Source organism: Erythrolamprus reginae, chromosome Z, assembly GCF_031021105.1.
Source record: "Erythrolamprus reginae isolate rEryReg1 chromosome Z, rEryReg1.hap1, whole genome shotgun sequence".
Lineage (NCBI taxonomy): Eukaryota > Metazoa > Chordata > Lepidosauria > Squamata > Dipsadidae > Erythrolamprus > Erythrolamprus reginae.
In genome coordinates, this window is record NC_091963.1 from 75826856 (window position 1) to 75851644 (window position 24789).

A 24789-nucleotide genomic window follows, 5' to 3' on the forward strand; every position below is an offset into this window, starting at 1 on the left:
ATGATACAACATTGCTTGCAGAAAGTAAAAAGATATGGAGCTGCTAATCCTGAATCAAAAATGAAAGTGAAAAATTTGGATTGCACCTTAACATCAAGAAAACAAAGATAATGACAATAAACACTCAGGTCAAAGTGCGGATTAACAATGAGGCTATCAAAATAGTAAAGGAATTCATCTTACTCGGCTATAAAATTGAGCAAACTGGTGACTGCAGCCCTGAGAACAGAAGACATATAGCCTTTGGAAGGCATGTGATGTATGGCATGAAAAATAACTGAAAGATAAAGACATCAGCCTCACAATCAAATGCACATTTGTTAAACCAATAAATTTTCCAATTGCAACTGCAAAAGTAACAAAAAAAATCCTCACGGAAAATATCACTTAAAGACAAGATTGCCAAAGAGAAGCTGTCATAATTTAGTCATGCCATGAGAGCTGACTTGCTTGGAAAGTCAATCATGTTGCCACCTTGATGTCAGCTGGGTGGACAATGTAAAGGATGACAGGGCAAAGGCAGTAAGAGACAGAGCAGCATGGAGAATGCTGATCCATATAGTGGGTCAGGGTCAGACATTACTAGATGTTTGATGACACTGATGTGTTTAGAAGTCCATCCATGAAATTGTAAGGAATAACCAGTTCATGCTATGCATCTGTATTTGCAAGATGGATTTTTTTGGGGGGTGGGGTGGGATGGTTGCTTTCTTTCATTAGTTTCCTTTCTTTGGGAAGGAAAAACAGAGCATTGCTACCAAGGAGCATTGCTACCAAGGAGTTATATTCAATCTTTCATTGGGGGAATTTTTTTATAATTGAGCTATTTTTTTTCCAAATCAAATAATCGAATACTTGTCTATTTTTTTTGAATAAATTTTGATTTATGGCATAGTAGAGATTTGGGCTGTTTGATTAGTCCTTTAGATTTGCCCAGATTGTTGTACTGTTTTATCTTTGGCAAAGTACTTTTTACATATCTGCTTTCATAGACTAATGTAAACATGATTTTAAATATCTTAGATATACAGTAATACCTCGTCTTACGAACTTAATTGGTTCCAGGACAAGGTTTGTAAGGTGAAAAGTTCGCAAGATGAAACAATGTTTCCCATAGGAATCAATGGAAAAGCCAATAATGCGTGCAAGCCGATTAGGAGAATCCAAAATATTAAGGCTTAAAAAGAATGTGGTGGTCAGACAAAGCTGAGGGGAACAGAGTGGGGGCAGGGAGTCCCAACGAAGCAAGGTGAAAAGAGCCTCTCTTGAGCTCCATGAGTCCCTGCCTCCCATTTTTGTCCCCCCCCCACTCTGCTCATCTCCCCCACACCTTTCTCCTCCCTTGAGCTCCATGAGTCTTTTCTTCCCATTTTTATCCACCCCACTCTCCTCATCTCCCACACACCTTTCTCCTCCCTTGAGCTCCATGAGCCTTTCCCTCCCGTTTTTGTCCACCCCACTCTTCTCATCTCCCCCACACCTTTCTCCTCCCTTGAGCTCCATGAACCTTTCCCTCCCGTTTTTGTCCACCCCACTCTCCTCATCTCCCCCATACCTTTCTTCTCCCTTGAGCTCCATGAGTCTTTTCTTCCTGTTTTTGTCCCCCCTACTCTGCCCAGCAGAGCGCCCGTTTTTGCGATCCTGGGATTCCCTTCCTGGGATTTCCCTACATGATTGCAAAAACGTGGAAGTCAGGAGGTGGGGTTTCCCATGGAGGGGAGCCTCAGGGGATCCCAGGATCGCAAAAACCTGCGCTTGGCTTGCAACGAAAGTCTGGAGGCGGGGCATCTCAGTGGCGGCGGCAGATTTGTAAGGTTAAAAAAGTTCGTAAGAAGGGGCAAAAAAATTCCAAACCCTGGATTCGTATCTCGAAAAGTTCATATGATGAGGGGTTCGTATCACGAGGTACCACTGTATTTACTACTGTTTTCAAAAACTGAACATTTGTCAAACATACCGTTCTGAAAACAGTGTTCATTACAGTATTCAATTTCTAATTCAGATGCAGGAATTGTGGACAGAAGGAAAATTGACTTCAAAAACACGCTGCTGGGCCCAAGGCATGGATGGATGGCGACCATTGCAAGTTATTCCTCAGTTGAAATGGTGTCTACTAGCCACAGGACAAGCTGTGCTAAATGAGACAGATCTGGCCACGCTTATCCTCAACATGCTTGTCACAATGTGCAGCTATTTTCCCAGCAGGTAAAGAACTTAGATTTCAGGTTGCTAATATTTTTTGTTATTGCAAAAGTCTTAAATGGTCCATTTCTGGGAATGAAGACAATGAAAAGCTTTTCAAGAAGCCCTCCAAAAACATAATTCTTCATTGTAAAAGATGTCAACCTCTATAAAACTCATACATTGATGTAGCAAAGAGTTTGTTCTAGGAAAAAAACAAGAATGTGAAGCACAAAAGAACATCTGCTAATTAGCAAAAAAACAATAGAAGCAAATGATTTTGTACTAATATACTGATTAGAAAAATATATTTATTGTAGAGATCAAGATAATGCTGTTATAAGACCTTTACCCAAGGTGAAGAGGCTTCTCTCAGACAACACTTGCCTTCCCCATATCATTCAGGTAAATGGACATTCCATCTTGCCTTTCAGACATATTTAAAATTCCCTGCTTAATTTTCAATATGCTATGCATGTTTATGCTTTTTTAACTAAGTAATGTTTTGGATAGTAACAGCGATTTAATTTGAAATGAATATTTAACTTTTTTTACACTACAGCTTTTGCTGACTTTTGATCCCATACTTGTTGAGAAGGTTGCCATATTACTCTTCCATATCATGCAAGACAACCCCCAGTTACCTCGTCTTTATCTCACTGGCATATTCTTCTTCATTATGATGTACACTGGTTCCAATGTACTCCCTGTTGCAAGGTGAAAACAAAATTTCTATATATCTTGGGTTGGTTTGAGTAACATGCAATCTAGCAATTCATAAGTGTTTTATTTTTTATTTAGCATGATGTTCAGTCCTAGATCAATATGGAAGCCCGACGTATTGGTCAGTCAAATATCAATTTCCTGCTTATTTTGTCATTTTTTCCACCAGTCTGTAAAAGAAATGAGAAAGATACAATATACAAACAGCAAACCATGAGTACACAAACCAGAATTTGTAAATGAACAGGAGCCCATAATTTCAAAATGTGTTTTATTGTGAAACATTGTATTTTATAAAACCATTGTTTTATTGTAAACCATTGGGGGTTTTTTGAGGATAGATAGGTTTACTCTCCACATTATCTCTTAGTAATATAAGCAAAACAAGCCATTATATTGTAGTGGTGATCTGATGATGAGGCATAATATAGAATTAAATTACTAGTAGGAGTTCAAGTTTAGATCATTCTTTTTCCATACTGGGGAGAAGATAACGGCCAGATGTAGAGAGCAATTCCTGATCTCAAAAGGCCAAACCATCATATTCGATACTGACGGTTCAAGATGCACTCACTTCAGTCCATCTTAGGGTGCGTTTGGAAGGGCGACCTCCTGGCTTCTATTGATGCAATGGAGGTCTATCGCCACACTCCCATCCATCCTGCAATACCTCTGCCCTTTGGACTCTTCTCTGCCCCCAGAGTGTTCTTGGCGGGCCACCTGAAAACATGCCCCATGTGCGTCCACTGTTACCTGGATGATGTCCCTCTTCTCCACTGCTTCTGGAAGGAGAGTCCAGTATGGGTTAATCCCAATCCTATTGGTAGAGACTGAGTTAAAAATTAACATGTTAATTAGACACCGCCCCTTGCTTGCCCCCATGGGCTCAGTTTTAAAAACTCAGTCCTTGGAGAGAGACTTATGAGTTTTGTTTCTGTATAAAATAAGTATTAATAAGTAATAAATTATAATTGTACAATTGACTAACATGTTGTTTCTTTTCTCTCCTTTTACTGTTTTTCAGATGCATCAGACAAGAGGAAGGGGTCTCTGCCCTCCATGGGCACCACCCCTATCGACTTCCCCGTGAAACCTCTTCCCTCAGAGGGTACTGTTTTATTAAGGGGACTCAGCCTTGGGTCACTGGCCTCAGTAGCCAAACCCGGCTGCAGTCGAAGGTGGGGGGATCCGTCCCCCCCACTGGGAGGCTGAGGAGCCAGACGATTGGAGAGCAGAGAGCGGCGGCACGAGGCTCCAGAGTTTACAAGTCGGGCGAGGACAGCGCTCGCCAGAAGATGCTTGTATAAGGGCTCAGCGCCGACCATATGTTCGGCGCCGCGAAAACGCTGCCGTCGTCGCGGCTTTACTAAGAGCCTCAGCCTCATTCGCTTGCAAAGCAGGCTGACAGTGCGCTTACCATATGATCGGCGGCTCTCGTTTAAGCTCATTGATCCGCCGCCAACGCTACAGGCGCTGCTGGCTGGGGGGCCTCTGGTACCCTAATAGCCATGAGGAAACGAGGGGCGATGCAAATTACCGCCCTCGTCAAACCGCGACCGCCATTTTGGAACGCATAACGGTCGTGCCCGCCATTGGAACTTGTGTTTTCGGCGGGAATCTCCCACTCCATCCCCCCCCTCTGTTGCCATCGGCAAAAGGGAAAACGGCGCGAAGGATCGCCCGAGGGGGCAGAGCGCCCTGGAGATGTCTGTGTGACAGACAGGACACCATTTTATATTCATTGCTGGTGAGCTTCGTAGATGACAGCCTTCACGTTACAGCCTCCAGGCATAGTTGAGAAAGGATTTCGTTCCTAGTCGTTCTAATCTTGCTGTGTGTACAATGGAGCAGTCAAATGTGAGTGTAGACAAGGCGGCTGCCTCAGTGCCAGCTCCCAAGGACAAGGACAAGGGAAAATCTAAACCCAAGTCCTCACAGGGGGCTTCTTCCTCAGCGCTCAGGGAGGCTGAAAAGCGCATTCAAGCATTGGAAAACAGACTGGAGACAGCCCTCCAGGCTCCATTCTTGGCTTCTGGCCCTTCCCCAGGCCCTCAGTTGCCAGGAGCCTTGACTCCCAGATCAATGGGCCCTGGGGATTTAATGTCAGAAAGGGATTGGTCCCCAGATCGCCAGGCCGAGCCGCAGGCCCAACCTTCCCTCAGCAAGACCGCTGTGGGGATTTTCACCTCAATCTAATGCGGGTCCTTCAGCTACCTTCACCCCTACTGCTGCAGGCCTTAGGTCCCAGCCTGAGGCCTGGCATGGATTATCACCGGCCCTGCAAGAGATGATTACCAATGCCTACCCGCAGGGCATGGCATCTGGGGTGCAACAATGCAGCCAACCTCCTCGTCAACAACAAGGCCGGAATCTTTGGTCTGCACCGCCCCTTTTGGGTCTGGGCTTCTCAGAGGAATCAGCATTGCAGGAGGACAGTGACAGAGAATACGAGTTGTCAGAGGATGAAACATCACCTGAGCAACCATATGTCGCGGGACTTTTCAAACCTGCCTTGTTTAGGAGTCTGTTACACAAGGCCAAGCAAGCGGTGGATCTCCCCAGTCCGACAAAGCCCGCTGACATACCTAGATCAACTACGTTATTGAAAGAACCCAGACCTGAAACAGACCATATCCCGGCATCGGAAATCTTCGTAGAAAATCTCAAGAGACCATGGCAGCACCCAGCGGCGGCACAGGGCCCATCGATGTTGGAGCGTAAGTTTTATACTTTTGACGAAGAAATCGAGAATTCGCTCCAATTTCCACCGATTGATCATCCGGTGGTGAATCTGGTGTCAAACGCCATGGTCCCCGCCGAGTCAGGGGATAACCTTAAACCCAAGGACAGGAAGGCGGAGATCCTGCTCCGGAAGTCGCACGCAATGTCCGAATGGGGATTTCGAGCAGAGGCCGCTGCCTCCTTCTTTAATAGGGCCTCGATAGTTTGGATCGAGGAGATGATGGCCAGATTAACACCGGAGGACGGTAGACTGCGGCAGGACTTAAGTAAACTTTTAGCCGCAGCAGAGTTTTCGGCTGATGCCACCCTCCACGCTGCCAAGTTTTTGGCGAGGGGGATGTCCACCACTCTCTCATCCATTTGTTGTGGTTGAGAAGTTGGCAGGCCGATGCAAAGTCGAAGTGGCGGTTGGCCTCTTCTCCCTACCGTGGTGCTGATCTGTTTGGAGAAGTTCTGGATAAGGTCCTTATCGAAGATAAGGATAAGAGGAAGATTCTCCCCAAGTCAAATAGACGGCAAGACAGAAGGACTACGCCTTACACCAGGCGTCAGTCCTTTCGCTGGGATGCTTCCTCAGGGACGGGCCAGTTCCAGAGACCGTACGCACCGGGCCGTTTCAACCAGAATTCAACCTTTAGGAACAACCGTGCCAATTTCCAAGACAGAACAAGAGGTTATCAGCAGGCTAGACGCCCTTTTAGGGGCACCGGTCAGAGGGGCTTCAAATGCCCCAAATGACTCAGACAGCGGTCAGCCAATAGGAGGGAAGCTCCACCTCTACAGTTCCTCCTGGCGTGCCACATCATCGGACAAATGGGCAATAGCCACGGTGTCTCAGGGCCTAAGGTTGGAGTTCCTTCAACCCCCACCCAACCGTTTCCTCCAGTGCCCGCGGAACCCGGCAAAAAGACAAGAACTATTTCAGGAGATAACTCACCTGTTGCATATCCAGGCCATAGGGCCGGTTCTACAGCACGCCAGAGGGACCGGTTTCTACTCCGTGATTTTCACTGTCCCAAAGTCATCAGGAGGTTGCCGTTTGATCCTGAATCTGAAGCAGCTAAACCTGTATATTCTATACAGGAAGTTCAGGATGCATTTATTTATTTATTTATTTATTTATTTATTTATTTATTTATTTATTTATAGAGTTGAAAGGGACCGTTAGGTCATCGAGTCCAACCCCCTGCCTGAGCAGGAAACCCTACAGCACCCCAGCCAAATGGAAGTCCAATCTCCTCTTGAAGGTGTCCAGAGTTGGGGAGTTCACCACCTCCCCTGGCAGGCAGTTCCATTGGTTGATCGCTCTGACCGTCAGGAAGTTCTTCCTTATTTCCAGGTTGAATCTCTCCTTGGTCAGCTTCCAACCATTGTTCCTCATCCGGCCCTCTGGTGCCCTGGGGAATAAAGAGACCCCCTCCTCACCGTGGCAACCCCTCAAGTATCTGTAAACTGCTATCATGTCCCCTCTAGACCTTCTTTTTTCTAGGCTGTCCATGCCCAGTTCTCTCAATCTCTCTTCGTAAGTCTTGGTTTCGAGTCCCCTAATCATTTTGGTTGCTCTTTTTTGCACCTTCTCCAGAGTTTCGATGTCTTTTTTGTAGTGAGGTGACCAAAATTGGATGCAGTACTCCAGGTGGGGTCTGACCAGGGCATAGTAGAGTGGTATTAGTACTTCCCTGGTCTTGGAGCGTATTCCTCTGTTGATGCAGCTTAGGATTGAGTTGGCTTTTTTGGCTGCTGCTGCACATTGCTGACTCATGTTTAGTTGATTGTCCACCAAGACTCCAAGATCTCTTTCGCAGTCACTACTGCTGAGTGGGGTATCTCCCAGGCTGTATGTATGTCTAGGGTTCTTTTTGCCGAGGTGGAGGACTCTGCATTTGTCGGTGTTGAACCTCATTTTGTTGTTATGGGCCCACTGTGATAGTCTGTCTAGGTCTTCTTGTACTCTGAGCCTGTCCTTAAGGGTGTTGGCTACCCCCGCCAGCTTGGTGTCATCTGCAAATTTTATTAGTTCCCCTTTTATTCCCTCGTCCAGGTCGTTGATGAAGATGTTAAAGAGTACAGGACCCAGGACAGAGCCCTGTGGTACTCCACTGTCTACTTTTTTCCATGTGGATTTGGTGCCGTTGAGGACAACTCGTTGGGTGCGGTTGGTCAGCCAACTGTTTATCCATCTACATGTGTAGTAGTCTACTCCATTTTTTTCTAGTTTGTGGATTAGGAGATTGTGGTCGACTTTATCGAAAGCCTTACTGAAGTCCAAGTATATGAGGTCCACTGAGTTGCATTGGTCAACTGACTTGGTTATGGTGTTGAAAAATGATATGAGATTGGTTTGGCATGATTTGTTTCTGATGAATCCGTGCTGGCTATTGGATATGATCTTGTTTGTTTCTAGGAAGTGGGTAAGTTGTTTTTTGATTATTTTCTCCAGTATTTTTCCAGGTATAGAGGTCAGACTGATTGGTCTGTAGTTACCTGGGTCGGTCTTTTTGCCTTTTTTGTGGATGGGGACTACGTCAGCTCGCTTCCAGTCTTCCGGTAGGTCTCCAGTGATCCAGGATATTTGGTAGATGAGGAGGAGTGGTTCCGCTATGGTGTCTGCCAATTCTTTTAGGACTTTGGGGTGAAGTCCGTCTGGCCCTGGTGATTTGTATTCGTTGAGTTCCCTCAGGTAGTCCCTCACTGTGCTTTTGTCTATGTTGAGTTCGGTTCTGTGGCAGTTTGTTGCAGTTAAATTGCAGATTGGTTGGAGGGAGGTGCAAACCATCTTAACAGCAATTTGCCCCCAGGACCCTTTGACATCACTAGACCTGAAGGAGGCATACCTCCATGTGCCAATTTACCCTCCACATCAAAGGTTCCTGCGATTTTGTGTAGAGGGTGTGCACTACCAATACAAGGCCATGCCATTCGGCCTTTCATTGGCACCACGAGCATTCACAAAGCTCCCTGACGTCCTCACAGCGAGCCTGCGCGCACAATCGGTGCGTCTAATGGCCTATTTGGACGACATTATAATCTTGTCCAAATCACAGGTGCGGGCTCAACAGGACTTGCCTTGACGATGAGGACTCTGCCAGAGCACGGATTCATCATCAATGTGCCCAAGAGCCAGCTGATTCCATCTACAACACTTCTACACCTGGGCTCTATCATAGACACAACGTCATGCACGGTGTATCTTTCCCCGGACAGACGGAGAAATATAATATCCCTCATCTCGTCCCTTCAAAGAGACAGGAGAACATCCCTAGCCTTTTTGTCCAAGGTGTTAGGAACCTTAGTCTCTTGCATAGGGATTATCCCGTGGGCCAGACACCACATCAGAAGCCTTCAGTGGTTTCTGCTCCCAGCCCAAAAGGTCCGGACGAGTCATTCAAGCACATGTGTTCGTTTGCCACAAAAGATAAAGGACTCTCTAGCATGGTGGGTCTCACCAGCCTTGCAATGAGGGTTGTCATTTCGGACTCATGATCTAGTCATGCTGACTACGGATGCCAGTCTGTCGGGTTGGGGAGCGCATATTGGCCATCATTGCGCTCAAGGACTATGGTCAGAGGAAGATCTCAACCCAGTGAACATAAACTTTCTGGAGCTCAGGGAAGTGTTTCTGGCGCTCCAGCACTTCACACTACTTACTCAAGGCAAGCATGTATTAGTCCTGACGGACAATGTCGCGACCAAAGCCTACCTGAACCATCAGGGGGGCACGAGGTCGCGACGCCTCATGCAACAAGCTTCGGCCCTCTTCAATTGGGCCGAGAGGAATCTAGCATTGTTATCAGCAGACCATATTGCAGGGGTCGACAACACTCAGGCAGATTGGCTGAGCAGGACCACTCTCGACCCAACGGAATGGAAGCTGGACTCCCAACTATTCCAGGCAATCACGAAATGTTTCGGCACGCCTCTGGTGGACATGTTCGCGACACACACCAATGCGCAACTCCCCAGATTTTACACTCGTTATCCTTCACACAAGGTGGAGGGAGTCGATGCCCTGACCTCGAGTTGGCTGCAAGGTCTCCTATATGCCTACCCGCCGACAAAGATCCTACAAAGGGTAGTAGACAAGATCTTACAGGAAAGGGCAGAAGTAATTCTAGTGGCTCCTTACTGGCCGCGCAGACCTTGGTTTTCAGATCTAGTGTCTCTTTCAATCTCCCCTCCATGGAGGATTCCGGATAGAGAAATATCCCTCAGTCAGGGATCAATCAACCACCCGGAACCCCAGTGGTTTCAACTAGCCGTTTGGAGATTGAGCGGAGCAGATTGAGAGGACACAATCTTTCTGACAGCATTATTTTGACAATGCAGGCAGCTCGGCGTCCATTCACCTCGAGAATCTACCAGGCCACCTGGTCGGCCTTCTGTAGGTTCTGCAAGGAAAACAACACGGATTCGGAGTCAGCTTCGGTGTTGCAGGTATTGGGGTTCCTACAAGCGGGTCTAGAGCGGTGGTTAGCTCCAAATACCCTCAGGAGGCAGGTTGCAGCTCTGGCAACAATTATTAGAGCAGGGGACTATAGGTCTTTATCTTTCCATCCTTGGATAAAGGACTTCCTTAGAGGTGCTGCAAATAGTCATCCCCCGACAATTCACCGATTTCCGTCTTGGGACCTGTCGTTAGTGCTAAAGGCTTTGACCGGTCCACCGTTCGAACCCTTAAGGTCCATACCACTTAGATTTCTTTCAATTAAAACGGCCTTCCTGGTCGCGATTACATCGGCTAGAAGGGTTTCGGACATATCGGCGCTATCCATACGTCCAGATCTCTGCATATTTTATCCCGACAGACTTGTTTTACGTCTAGATCCAGCTTTTATGCCCAAGATCAACTCCCTGTTTCACAGGAAGCAGGAGCTAGTGTTGCCTGACTTTTGTGCTCAGGGGAACCATCCGCTAGAACTCAGGTGGCATAAGCTGGATATCAGGAGAGCTGTCAAGATCTATATTAGGCGGACAGATTCATTTAGGAAGTCTGAAAGGTTGTTTATATCTTTTTCACAGACAAAATTGGGGCTTGGAGTTTCCCCCAAGTCCATCAGTCATTGGATCCGAGAGTGTATTGCTGAGGTGTACAAAACTACCACTCAGACTCTCCCTCAAGGGATCACTGCTCACTCCACTCGCAGCGCAGCCACATCAGCAGCCTGGATGACACAGGCTTCGGCTGAGGACATATGCCGGGCAGCAACTTGGACTGCACCTTCTACGTTTATCCGGCATTATAAACTGGACACTTATGCTTCGGCTGAAGCTTCATTTGGGAGAAGGGTTTTGCAGAAAGTTTGTTCTTCTACTATTGATTCCTGAATCTGCACTCTCCCACCCTTGGACTAGAACTGGGGCATATCCCATACTGGACTCTCCTTCCAGAAGCAGTGGAGAAGAACTGTTGTACCTACCTGAACGGTCTTCTCGATGCTCTGGAAGGAGAGTCCAGACCCACCCAAGTAATCGTTTGATTCAGGGGATTGGGTTCGGATTTTCTAGTTGGTTGTGTTTAATGGCATATTCAATAAAATTGTGTTGGATTATAATGACTTCGTTTTTTAAAACTGAGCCCATGGGGGCAGGCAAGGGGCGGTGCCTAATTAACATGTTAATTTTTAACTCAGTCTCTACCAATAGGATTGGGATTAACCCATACTGGACTGTCCTTCCAGAGCATCGAGAAGACCGTTCAGGTAGGTACAACGGTTCTTCTCGGAGACAACCTGGCTTATCCTAACTATGGATGCCAGCCTCTCTGTTGGGGAGCACATATCGACTCGATGTTGGCTCAGGGACTGTGGTAGGAGCAGGAGGCCTTACTTCTATAGCTCTTATACTGGTAGTAGACGCCCCCATAGCAAAACCTGAGGTATTGCTGGTGATCAGGGTGGATGGGAATGTGGAGGTAGGCTTCCGTTGGATCAATAGAAGCCAGGAGGTTACCTCTTCAAACGCATACCAAGATGGACTGAAGTGAGTGCATCTTGAACCATTGGTATCGAATATGACGGTTCAGCCTTTTGAGGTCAAGAATCTCTCTCTAGCAATTATCTTTTCCCCCTAAGAAAATGACCGTTCAGGTAAGTAGAACAACGGTTCATTATCAACATTTTTTCCTTGGTGAACATCTGCATAAAAATTTATCTAAATCTCATGGTACATTAGCATGATCAGTAAGGTACTACTGAATTAAGGTATATAAAAATTATAATCACTGTGAACCTTAGCATTATAAGATGTGCAAATGTAAAAAAACATTTTTAATATCATGATTTCTCACAGAACCCTAGGACTCTGCAGAAAATAAACGAGAAAGGCTAGCTTAATAGAAGCACTTGAATTATAGAATTCATAACAATCAAATACATTTATCTTCTAGGTTTTTGAAGTATACACACTCAAAGCAGGCTTTCAAGTCTGAAGAGGTAAGATATATTTATAATAAAAATCTGTCAGAGTTATTTTGAACTTGTGTTGGAAACATGGAGGATGCCAGTCACTAGACAGTTTTCTTAATAAAGACACTACAACAGGAAATTCTTCAGGTTCTTTTATTTCTTCAGTAGTAGTATCAAAAACTATTTATTCTACATTATATTACAGAACAAACCTCTACATTATATTACAGAAATCAGGGAGGGGAATCTGCCACCTGAAAACTCTTTCCTCCACGATTCTCGTGTTTCATTAGCCGTTTTTAGAATCAGGGAGGGGAATCTGTTACCTGAAAACTCTTTCCTCCAGGATCCTCATGTTTCAGGCGCTGTTTTTGGAATTGGGAGGGAATTGCAGTATTGCCGTCCAAAAACACTTTCCCTGATAATGCTTTGCACATGCCTTTGCACAGTGCATGTGAAGTTAAGAGTGTGCATCTTCTCCCTCTCCTTCAAATGATCCCTCCCACCCCATTTCCCTGCTATGCAAAATGCTTTCCTCCCTAATTCTAAAAACTGAGCATGTGGAGGCAAAAAAACCCACATTTTCGGGCGCTTGCAGCCAGCGGAGATTGCGACAACAGTGTTTTTGGATGGCAGCGCCTTGCTTTATGCCCCTTACGCAGCACCTGATTCGCCTACCAAGTCCTGACTTCCGCACTTCTGCGTGCCACTTGCAGAATCAGGCTCCGATGAAAGCTCAGCACTGTGTTTACAAGATGGCAGCATCCAGGAGGACTGAAGTGCTCCGTCTCTATCAGGCCTTGCTGTGAGAAAGCCACACTTTCAGTGCCTATGGCTGTAAGTAGCAAGACAGGGATATTTTGGGAGTAGAGCCTGCCATCATGAAAATCATATCCCACTACACCACACCCATTCCAGTTAAATGCACATAGGATGATAGGGTTTGTTTTAGATAAAAAGATCTGTGCTGCTCATTAACAAAATCTGAGTGGAAATGAGGATGCCGCTAATCCTGATGCTGGTAGGCAGAGGCAGAATTCTTTTTTTTCTTGTTATCCTCCCCCAAAATTAAGGTGCATTTTATACTGTGAAAAATACAGCAATTATTGACAAGAAACTGTTTACCATCTTTCTAGAGTTCAGTGCTGCTCCGACACTATAAACACAAACATTTTGGGAAAGAAATTGGCTAAGTTAAACATGGAACCCAGATTCTTATTCTTACCCTTTTTCTTGGTTAGGGCCTTCTACTCAAACACTTATTTTAAAGCCCATATAGATGTTACTATTTTTCTAAGAATATACCTAACCGTGGTGGTGTTGGAAAGAATTGTATCCTGAGCCCCAGTGCTTTTTAATATCTCTTAATGTTCAAAAATAGTCCAAAGATCCATAATAAATTCATTAATTTAGGAGAAACCCTCCCATCTTACTACCTCTCACAATACTAGACAATACAGTATCAACAGTAGGGATCTTCAAATTTCTAGGTTCTATCATATCATTCTATCATATGACCATAAAATGTTCACCTAACCTCAAAAATGTCATCAAAAAGCACAACAAAGAATGTTCTTTCTGCGCCAACTCAGGAAGCTCAAACTGCCCAAGGAGCTGCTGATACAGTTCTACAAAGGAATCATTGAGTCTATCATCTGCACCTCTATAACTGCCTGGTTTGATTCTGCAACCCAACAAGACCGACATAGACTTCAGAGAATAATCAGAACTGCATAAAAAACAATTACTGCCAACCTGCCTTTCATTGAGGACCTGTATCCTGCACAAGTCAAAAAGAGGGCTGTGAAAATATTTACTGACCCTCCGCATCCTGGACATAAACTGTTTCAACTCCTGCCCTCAAAACATCGCTACAGAGCACTGCACACCAAGACAACTACAGTAGACACAAGAACAGTTCCCCCCCCCGAATGCCATCACTCTGCTAATAATAATAATAATAATAATAATAATAATAATAATAATAATAATATATTAGATTTGTATGCCGCAGACAAATAATTCCCAGACAAATAATTCCCTCAACACTGTCAAACTATTTACTAAGTCTACCCTACTATTACTACTATCATACTGATAACAAATAATTCTTTTAGCTAAGAACAAAACTATTTTTCCACTTGAAAAATACCTGTCAATAAGTATAACCCAATTCTCAAAAAGTGTCTATTCTAGTGTTGGATTTGGATTGCTAGATTCCATTAACATTTCTATGATCTGGCATATTATGTGGATATATATACCACATTTTCAGAGTATAAAATGCACCTGAATATAAGACACACTTTAGTTTTAGAGGAAAGCAAGAAAAAAAGGCCTCTGCTTCACAGTAATTTGCCAACAGCAAACAGTACAGATGGTATACACTGTTTGCTGTGTATTTATGTGCATATGACCCATAGAAATAGGAAAGACTTGGAGAAATGTACATTATGGCCAGAAGGTTTTCTTAAATGTATCACACTAACTCTTCCCAATTATTTAAATAACCTACTCCAAGCATAACTAAGCCAGGTTTTAACTCAGCTGCTTTATCTTAATACTAAACAGGACAGTGTTATATTTCAGACTATGCTTCTGCAGAGCTGTTAAAATTGATGTGGCTTTCTGGAAGTATACATTATTCTCTATTATTTTAAAAAAGATACAATAGCACTGGGTTCTTCAGATCAGGCATTTATTTTAAAAATCTTCTTCATTTTGTTAAGTTGTCTAGAACAATAATTAAACAATCATTAAAAAATAAGTCTAATAATTTGAACGTTCTACAGACTTACTGTATATAGCTATTGATTTACCACTTTGCATCCAGATTCAGCAACTGACTAGCACAAGAAAATAAATTCTCCCTCTGCCTTTCCCTCCCAATTTGCCTACTTGGAGCTAGTTTCAGTTTAGCACATGGCCAAATCAGCTGAGGGTCAGGAAGCTGATAGTGAGTTGCTTGGCTTAACAAGCAACTTGGCTCCTCCCTGTTTGCAGCAAGGAGGTAAATTGCTGTGAGGCAGAGACCAAAGGATGAGGGTGGCTGAGTGGGTGGGGCTATATTCGACATATAAGACGCACCAAGTTTTCACCCTTTTGGAAGGTAAAAAAGTGTGTCTTATACTCCGAAAAATACATAATACGGGGTGTGTGTGTTTGTGTACTGTATATATATATATATATGATAGCTCAGCCATCAAACATATTGATCATTTATTGTTTGTCAACTTAGCTTTTGATACTTAACATTCCTATTTGAAAGTACAACTCATTGAAATCTATACATTTGTAAGCAGAACTGTTAATTTTATAATTAAGGCAATTGCTCTAAAAACCTGTTATATTGAACAGTTGGGTATCCTGAATTTGCCTGAATACTGATCTTTTATATTTACCACATATATTTTATTTCTATTTTTTCTTTTTAGCTATTTTATCCTGGACATATATCCTGTATTTTATTTTTGCTTTATATTTTTGATATGGTTGTAAGTCATAAGGCTAATCAGTCAATAAACTACCTCATTCGTATTTAAATAAATAACATTTCAAGTAAATAAAGGTGCAATTCAGAAATTTTAGACCTGCTAAATTTCAAATCCTTTTGACTGAAACTAAAATCTAGTTTAAATAGAGGGCATCGTGATGATTAAAGCAATTATTTGGCTGCTTTTATTAGGTTGCAAGTCATCTGGAGCCACCTCTAGGTGAAATGGACAGTATTCAGATATAATAAATAAAACATAAGTATCTCATCCATTTAAGAATAAATTATAATGAACGTCTGCAAAAGTATTCACAATTTTGTTACAAGAAAATAAGCAACTTTAATATGAGCATGTTTTTTTTATTTAAATTCTTTATTTTTTTTAATGTCAACAGGTTTATTTACACTTATTTGTGTTCCTGGTTTCTTTTTCAGGCAAAAGGTCAAGATATAGTTCAGAGAAGTATTTTGGGGCATATCCTTCCAGAAGCTATGGTGTGTTATTTAGAAAATTATGAACCAGAAAAATTTTCTGAAATTTTTTTGGGTGAATTTGACACTCCAGAAGCCATTTGGAGCAGTGAAATGAGGTAATTAACTTAAAATATCCTGTAAAATGAAATACATTTTTTTCGTTGTACAGTGGTACCTCATGATACGAACCCCTCATCTTACGAACATTTCGTGATATGAACCCAGGGTTCATGATTTGTTTGCCTTGTCTTAAGAACCATTTTCACCTTACGAACCCGAGCCGGGGGCGTGGGCTCTCCTACTGCGCATGAGCTCTACCTTGTGCTCTCTTACTGCAGCAGGGATTTCCCTGCCTTGTGACTGTCATTTCCGGAATTTCCTCCCTGCCTCCCTCCTATTCCTCCTCCTCCTCCTGTATTCCGCCTCCCTCCCAGCCTTCGGGCAGCATTCGCCTTCCTCCGCCGCCATCGGCACCCAGCTCCTCCTTGTCTTCTCACTTCTTTACAAGTTGACAGTCGGGCAGCGGCGCAGAGGCTGGGGGCGGCGAGGGTGTGTGGAAGAGGCACCTAAGGCAGAACTTTCAGCTTCTGGGTGGATGGGAGGAGTTAAGCGGCTGGGCTGGCAAAATCTCCATGCTGCTTAGTTTCTCCCAAAGCTGAAAGAAACGCTGGTAAATAAAAGGCAGAATTTGCAGCTTCTGGGTGGATGGGAGGAGTTAAGTAGCTGGGCTGGCAAAATCTCCCTGCTGCTTAGTTTCTCCCAAAGCTGAAAGAAACGCTGGTAAATAAAAGGCAGAACTTGCAGCTTCTGGGTGGATGGGAGGAGTTAAGTGGCTGGGCTGGCAAAATCTCCCTGCTGCTTAGTTTCTCCCAAAGCTGAAAGAAACGCTGGTAAATAAAAGGCAGAACTTGCAGCTTCTGGGTGGATGGGAGGAGTTAAGTGGCTGGGCTGGCAAAATCTCCCCGCTGCTTAGTTTCTCCCAAAGCTGAAAGAAACGCTGGTAAATAAAAGGCAGAACTTGCAGCTTCTGGGTGGATGGGAGGAGTTAAGTGGCTGGGCTGGCAAAATCTCCGTGCTGCTTAGTTTCTCCCAAAGCTGAAAGAAACGCTGGTAAATAAAAGGCAGAACTTGCAGCTTCTGGGTGGATGGGAGGAGTTAAGTGGCTGGGCTGGCAAAATCTCCGTGCTGCTTAGTTTCTCCCAAAGCTGAAAGAAACGCTGGTAAATAAAAGGCAGAACTTGCAGCTTCTGGGTGGATGGGAGGAGTTAAGTGGCTGGGCTGGCAAAATCTCCCTGCTGCTTAGTTTCTCCCAAAGCTGAAAGAAACGCTGGTAAATAAAAGGCAGAACTTGCAGCTTCTGGGTGGATGGGAGGAGTTAAGCGCCCGGAGGAATCAATGTAAAACGCCGCTGGGCTGTAGCTCCTCCCATCCACCCAGAAGCCGAAAGTTCTGCCTTTTGTTTACAAGCCTCCACGCGTTTCTTTCGGCTTCGGGCTGCTTGCTCTCCCGGAAAGACCCCAGCCCACACCTTTGGGAGCTTCCCAGCCGGGTCCCTTCCACGGGGCAGTGGCCACGGCTCCCCCCAGTTCTCCCGCTGACCCTTTCCACACACGCACACCATCCCCAGCCTCCGCGCCGCCGGCTGTCATCTTCTAAAGAAGCAAGAAGAGGAGGAGGAGCTGGGCGCCGGTGGTGGCGGAGGAAGGCAAATGTGGCCCGGAGGCTGGGAGGGAGGCGGAATACAGGAGGAGGAGGAGGAGGGAGGCCAGGAGGGAGAGGGGAAAGGAGGGAGGGAGGGAGGAGAGAGAGAGAAAGGTTTCTGCCTGAACTTACAGATAGGGGTGGCGGCGCAGCGCTAATCCGGCAAGGGCTTCCCCAACCTTTCCCCAACCGCTACCGGACTCCCGCAAGATGATCCTAGAACCCCAGTGGGGCCTCCCAGACACAAAAAATCAGAGAAGACGCCCGTACAAACCGCCCGTGCGTTTCCCTCCCTTCCCTTCCAGTCACTGCAAGCCGGACAGTAACTGTTGACTTTTCAGTTAATCCACCCATGAGGGTCCCTCCGGGCAGCCTGCGCTGTCTCCCCCTGTCTCCCCCCCCTCCACCCACCTCCGAACAAAATCCGAATGCCAGCGGTAATGAGGCAAAAGGGGTGAATTTGGGGCTTGCACGCATTAATAGCTTTTCCATTGATTCCTATGGGAAACATTGTTTCGTCTTACGAACTTTTCACCTTACAAACCTCCTCCTGGCACCAATTAAGTTTGTAAGACGAGGTATTACTGTATTTCCATTGACTTTCCGATTTCTGCCTATAGTTTCATTAGATGAATGTCTATAGTTATTCATTAGTAATTCATTAGATGTCTTTGCAGCTTGTCACAAAGTAGCAGATTTAATGTCTGATAAGAAAATAAGTGCCTCAAAAAATGTTAATGTTTCTTTAATTAAAGAAATATTTGTAATTTGCAGGCGCATGATGATAGAGAAGATAGCAGCACATCTTGCTGACTTCACCCCTCGTCTTCAGAGTAATACAAGAGCACTTTACCAGTACTGCCCCATACCAGTTATCAGTTATTCTCAACTGGAAAATGAGTTGTTTTGCAATATTTATTATCTCAGACATCTTTGCAATAAGCTTCAGTTTCCTGATTGGCCAATTAAAGATCCTGTAAGTCAATTTGTGGTCATAATCCTAGTTTCTAACATTGTGGAAATATGCCAAGAAATGTGAGATCCCTATTCTCATGGATATTAGGCTGATTATTCTCCTGTTGTGAGGTACATGTTTATATGTTTAGCTTAAATTAGTTGACATTGTTCTTTCAAATTTGCAAAAAATAACAAGAAAAGGAAAAATAAGATAATAGTTTTTTCTCTCCATTCTTCTTGAAAATAATTATTTGAAAGAGCTTTTGTGACCAGGTTATCAAAAATTAGCACCATAGCCATTTATCATTCTGAAGACATAAAAAGTATAATGTAAGGATTTTTTAAGAAAAACCTCCAAACCAGAAAATTCTAGTCCTATTCATTTGCCACTATCACCTTGCCTGTACTCCACCACCCCAAATTTAAGTATCCGTAATTAGAAATATTAGTTTTTACTAAGTGAGTCAGTGAGAGATTGTTAAACTAAATCATTACTTAACATTCAATTTCTTACATGGGAAAGCTAAATAGAAATCTTCTATATTCAGGTTAAACTTTTAAAAGATACTCTAGAAACTTGGAAGAAGGAGGTTGAAAAGAAGGCACCTACAATGTCCATAGATGATGCTTATGAAGTTCTGAATCTACCAAAGGGTCAAGGGCTGTAAGTTTCTAATTATAAAATATAATTATATAAAATATAATTAAAATCCTTAAATAAAAGATTTAAGCCTTTATATTGCTGTCTCAATTCAGCATGGAGTAACATAGATTTGGATGTTACACATAATGTAGAATTTCAATGGATTAAATCAACTATTTCCAAGACTCTGTTGTCAAAGTTAAATTTTAATATTATAGATGGAAAAGGTGAATTTTTTCTTCTGACTAACAAGACTATTTAATTGTAGGTAATACCTATAATCTTTTCTGTACTTTATAGACATGATGAAAGTAAAATCAGGAAAGCTTATTTTAAACTGGCTCAGAAATACCATCCTGACAAGAATCCAGAAGGTCGGGTAAGTGTCTTATATTAAATATGTGTGATTCTTAGAAGAAGTCTTGTATCCTAATCCAGTAACAGAACCTTTAATATGTTAAGCTTTCCCACTTACTTTGCAGAATAGAATACATTAATATATGCATTCCTTTGTATGTCCTTAGTTCTCTCTCATCCGAAATTATATAAACTAGCATTTATTAGGCTAGATCTGAAGTTACAAATTTACTTACAAGTTTCTAAATACTGTATTCTTAATTAAGCAATATTATAAATAAAGATTGGTGAATTAGGAAGGAGAATGACTCTATGGAGAATCTGTAATAGGTCAGTTAGTCACATTGAAAAAATATTTAGAATATCTACATTTACCAGTTAAGCTTCCCTGTCCTGTGCTTAGGCTGATTTGACTCTAAGATAACTTAAAGAAATCCAATCTGAACTGAAGTTGTCATTTCTGTGTTGAATAATTTCCTTGCAGCTATGCCCTCCCACATTTTTGTCCCAAGAAAGTAGTGGGTAATTCTTTTTTTCATGTGTATTCCTGAAGATATTTTCATACATGGTCCTTGACTTATAACCCCAATTGAACCTGGAACTTTGACCATAGCTTTTGCAGTCATCAGTTGAATGACTGATACAATTTTACAACTGTCAACTGTTAATTTTATTGAGCGAGTTAGTAAGAAATTGTTAAGCAAATCATATGGTCATAAATCCAAATCCAGTTTATCTAGTGGGCATTTTGTGCTAGAATAGTTACAAAATGCAATAGAGCTTCTGGCAAGCTATAACTCAGTTGAAGGGTGTTCCTTTCTCTGTGATGTGTCTGGTGAATTGCTAATCTATGAGAAAGGAAAGATCTCCACTTAACATTTGAGGAAAAGACTGCAGCAGGACAGGCATAGGGAGATCATAGGGAGGTAAGAAGGTTGTGAGTAAACATTAAATGTTGTCAGAGTTTGGTTTATTACTGCCCTTAGAAATCATAATTACCCTATTCTGGTATCAGGCAATCAAGTTGTGGACAAGTTCTGTGTTATGCTCTAGCAAGTATTGTATTTAGTATTTGCATATTGCAAGGGTTTCTTGATAGAATAATAGATTGCAGAATTTTAAAAAGGAACAGCATTACTGAAAATTATGTGCTATACAGTATATATAATATGTATAATTATTCCTAAAAAACCTACTACTTTTCCAACATTAAATTCATTTTCAGATAGTATTTATATATATTTTCTTTATCCTTTTTTAAACTATAGGATATATTTGAAAAGGTCAATAAAGGATATGAATTTCTCTGCACAAAGTCCTCTAAAATTGTTGATGGTCCAGATCCTGAAAATATAATTCTGATTCTGAAAACACAGAGTATCCTTTTTAACAGATACAGAGAAGGTAATTAGATCTAGTAACCAATGTATTATACAGTAAAAAAATTAGCAAATATATACTCCCATATTTATTTTAAAACTTCAATGCTAGAATACTACAAACGTTAGAGATTATTAACAACCCTATCTAAGCAAAATTGCTGGAGTTTCAACGTGCTTCGTAGATCCTCAGCTTATTATACAGTTCCAAATGAATATATCAAACTAAAAATAGTGAAAAATATACCCATGCAGTTATATTAAAATATTGTACTCAGAATATCACATTAAATGTATTTTCTTTCAAAAAAAGAGAAGAAACTTTTTAAAATGTGAAGAAAAAATATTTGATAAAATATTTGATACTTGATAAAATATAAAAATGTGGGTTAGACATTATCACCATCAGATGGATTCCTAAGTGGCTGACCAACCGCATTAAACATGTAGATCTCAACTGAACCACATGCACATGTAGTGGGGTACCCCAAGGCTCTGTTTTAGGCCCAGTACTTTTCAACATTTTCATCAATTATTTGGACAAGGGGATAGATGGGGAACTCATCAAATTTGCAGACAACACAAAGCTAACAGGAATAGCCAATAGTGTTGGGCGAACCGAACTTGCATAGTTCGGGTCCGTGCAGAACTTTGCAGTGTTCAGCATACCAAGCTCGAACATCACGGTAGGTGGGAGATGGAGGTGGGGAGGGCTCTGACTCAGCGAAGCAAGTGAGGAACTCTGGGAGTTGAAGTCCACAAAGTCTTAAAGTGGACAAGGTTGGCTGGTGGGGCCTACGTCAACACAGAACCCGTCCCCCTCCCCTTTCCAAAGAGCGCTGGGGTGAGCTAAGGCTGCCCTGGGCAATGGGCGCAACAGGGGGGGAGAGCCGTGCCGCCTCCAAGCCCAAATACCCGCCCCGGTGCACACAGCAGCTCCCCCGCCTTGGATGCCCTCCACTTGGGCTTTGTTTCCCACCATCCCCCAGCAAGAAGGTGGGCTGCCCAGGGTTGATGGGATTTCCCCGCCTCGGGAATGGCGCTGCAAGCAAAAGGAGACGGGGAATCCCATTTGCTTGCTGCCCATGCTGGGATTCCCAGGGTGGGACTTTGACGTCACAGGCTGAGGTCACTTGGAGGGGGCAACGGCGGCGATGGGGGGGCGTGCCTGTCTTGTGCGCTGAAGGGATGACCGGCCGGCCAGAGCCCTCCCCGCCTCCCCCTCCTGGCCATCGCCCACTTGATGGAGCCCGACACCTCCCCCATAGCGCTTCAGGATCCTGGCCGGCAGCTTCAAGCAGGCTCTGGCCAGGAGGGGGAGGCGGGGAGGGCTCTGGCCGGCCGGTCATCCCTTCAGCGCACAAGACAGGCACGCCCCCCCCACCGCCGCCGTTGCCCCCTCCAAGTGACCTCAGCCCAGCTGCTGTCCCCATCTGCCCATGTGTGTGTGTGTGTGTGTGTGTGTGTGTGTGTGTGTACAATCAGCAGCTGCCCTATTGCAGCCCCCCTGCTTCTTTATTCCTCAAACTAGCAGAGCCATCCATCCATTTAAACCTCAATCCTGTCCTTTTCCCTCGGAAATGATTTTCCGTTCTATTCCGCATTCTTGAGTCTCTCTCTTCCCCGCTCCTTAAACTTCAGAAACTCACCAGGTCCTGCCCAACCATTGACCCTCAGACTGGAAAAAAACTCCAATGATAGAAAGGGTGGGTGGATGCGGGGGAAAAATAGTGTTAAAACCTAAAGCCATTTTACAACTCTTCTTCCTAGAAGCCATTCTAGGAATAGACATCTCGGTCAATTTAACCCTTAGAGAGAATTATCCCCTATAATTGGGTTTAGGTCACTTCCTGCTTTTAACACTATTTCTATTTATTTATTTTATTTATTTATTTATTTTGTCCAATACACAATGAGGGTTTTAGTGGGTAAAACACATAGTAAAATACATGATGAAGGTTATAGAGGAGATACTCATAGTAAAATATATCTAAGAAATAATAGAAAAGAAGATATAGTAATGGACCTCTTAGGAATCTGGATAGGTCAACCGTAGATAATCTAAAGGTAAAGTGTTGGGGGTTTGGGAATGACACTATGGAGTCCGGTAATGAGTTCCACGCTTCGACAACTCGGTTACTGAAGTCATATTTTTTACAGTCAAGTTTGGAGCGGTTAATATTAAGTTTAAATCTGTTGTGTGCTCTTGTATTGTTGTGGTTGAAGCTGAAATAATTGCCAACAGGCAGGACGTTGCAGCATATGATCTTGTGGGCAATACTTAGATCTTGTTTAAGGCGTCTTAGTTCTAAACTTTCTAGGCCCAGGATTGAAAGTCTAATCTCATAGGGTATTCTATTTCGAGTGGAGGAGTGAGGGGCTCTTCTGGTGAAGTATCTTTGGACATTTTCAAGGGTGTTAATGTCTGAGATGCGATATGGGTTCCAAACAGATGAGCTGTATTCGAGGATGGGTCTGGCAAAAGTTTTGTAAGCTCTGGTAAGTAGTGTGAGATTGCCAGAGCAGAAGCTACGTAGGATTAGGTTTACAACTCTTGAAGCCTTCTTGGCTATATTGTTGCAGTGGGCTTTGGCACTTAAATCTTTTGTTATTAGTATACCAAGGTCTTTAACCGAGTGGGGATTATCTGTGATAATTTGATTATTCAGTTCGTATTTGGAGTTCAGATTCTTCTTCCCAATGTGTAGGACAGAGCATTTGCTAGTTGAGATTTGGAGTTGCCATGTGTTAGACCACTCAGAAACAGCGTCAAAGTCTTTTTGGAGAGTAGTTGTGTTATCGGTGGTGTTGAAGAGTTTTACATAGTCGGCGAAGAGGACACAGTTGCTTGTGATGTAATCGCAAAGGTCATTGATGTAGAGCAGTGTTTTTCAACCAGTATGCCGTGGCACACTAGTGTGCCGTGAGACATGGTCAGGTGTGCCGCGAAGAAGGAAGCTCAGGTTCCAGTCTCGCAACTTTTTGCTGAGAGAGAAAGAGAGAGAAAGAAAGCAAGAGAGAGAGAAAGAGAGAAAGCAAGAGAGAGAAAGAAAAGAGAAAGAGAACACAAGAGTGAGAGAGAGAGAAAGCAAGAGAGAGAGAGAGAGAAAAGGAGAGGAAGGGAGAGAGAGAGAGAGAAATGAGCAAAAAGGGGAGAAAAAAAAAGAAACGAGAAAATGATTGAGACAGAGAATGAGAGGAAAGAGAGATAAACAAAAGAGAGAGAGAAGTGACTCTTGATTTAAAGCATATGATAAAAAGCACCCAAAGAATAAGAGAGAAAACCCCCCCAGCCCTCACCTGTTTTTGGAAATGGTTCAAGAGTGTGTATATATATACACACACACACAAGGGGGGGAGGAGACAGGGATGGAAAAAGAGAGGAGAGTGTCTTAGGGTGTTATTTTGGTTGGCGGTGTGCCCCAGGATTTTGTAAATGTAAAAAATGTGCCGCGGCTCAAAAAAGGTTGAAAATCACTGATGTAGAGAATGAAGAGAGTTGGTCCCAGTACACTACCTTGGGGAAACACCGCTTTTAACTGGGACGGGGGTGGATATGGTGCTTCCTATTTTGACCACTTGTTGTCTGTTTGACAGGAATGCTGTAATCCAGCTATGGAGGGATCCATCTAGATGAGTTGTCCATATATTTTTGCAGTGGAGGAGTTGCAGGTTGCAGGATAGTTTTTTTCTGAAACCAAATTGTTTGTTAGAGAGCAAATTATTAGTTTCTAG

At 43.4% G+C, this 24789-nt stretch overlaps 1 protein-coding gene across 1 annotated transcript in view; it reads left to right on the plus strand.

Annotated features, from left to right (window-relative positions):
- Positions 1–24789, plus strand: part of DNAJC13 (DnaJ heat shock protein family (Hsp40) member C13) — a 179415-nt gene that overhangs the window by 47673 nt on the left and 106953 nt on the right. The window contains exons 12-20 of the mRNA XM_070726342.1: positions 2003–2205; positions 2502–2586; positions 2744–2898; positions 12032–12077; positions 15979–16133; positions 18493–18694; positions 19224–19339; positions 19619–19697; positions 20944–21079. Of these exons, the coding sequence (XP_070582443.1) occupies positions 2003–2205; positions 2502–2586; positions 2744–2898; positions 12032–12077; positions 15979–16133; positions 18493–18694; positions 19224–19339; positions 19619–19697; positions 20944–21079 (1177 nt within the window). The remainder of the gene's footprint in view (positions 1–2002; positions 2206–2501; positions 2587–2743; positions 2899–12031; positions 12078–15978; positions 16134–18492; positions 18695–19223; positions 19340–19618; positions 19698–20943; positions 21080–24789) is intronic.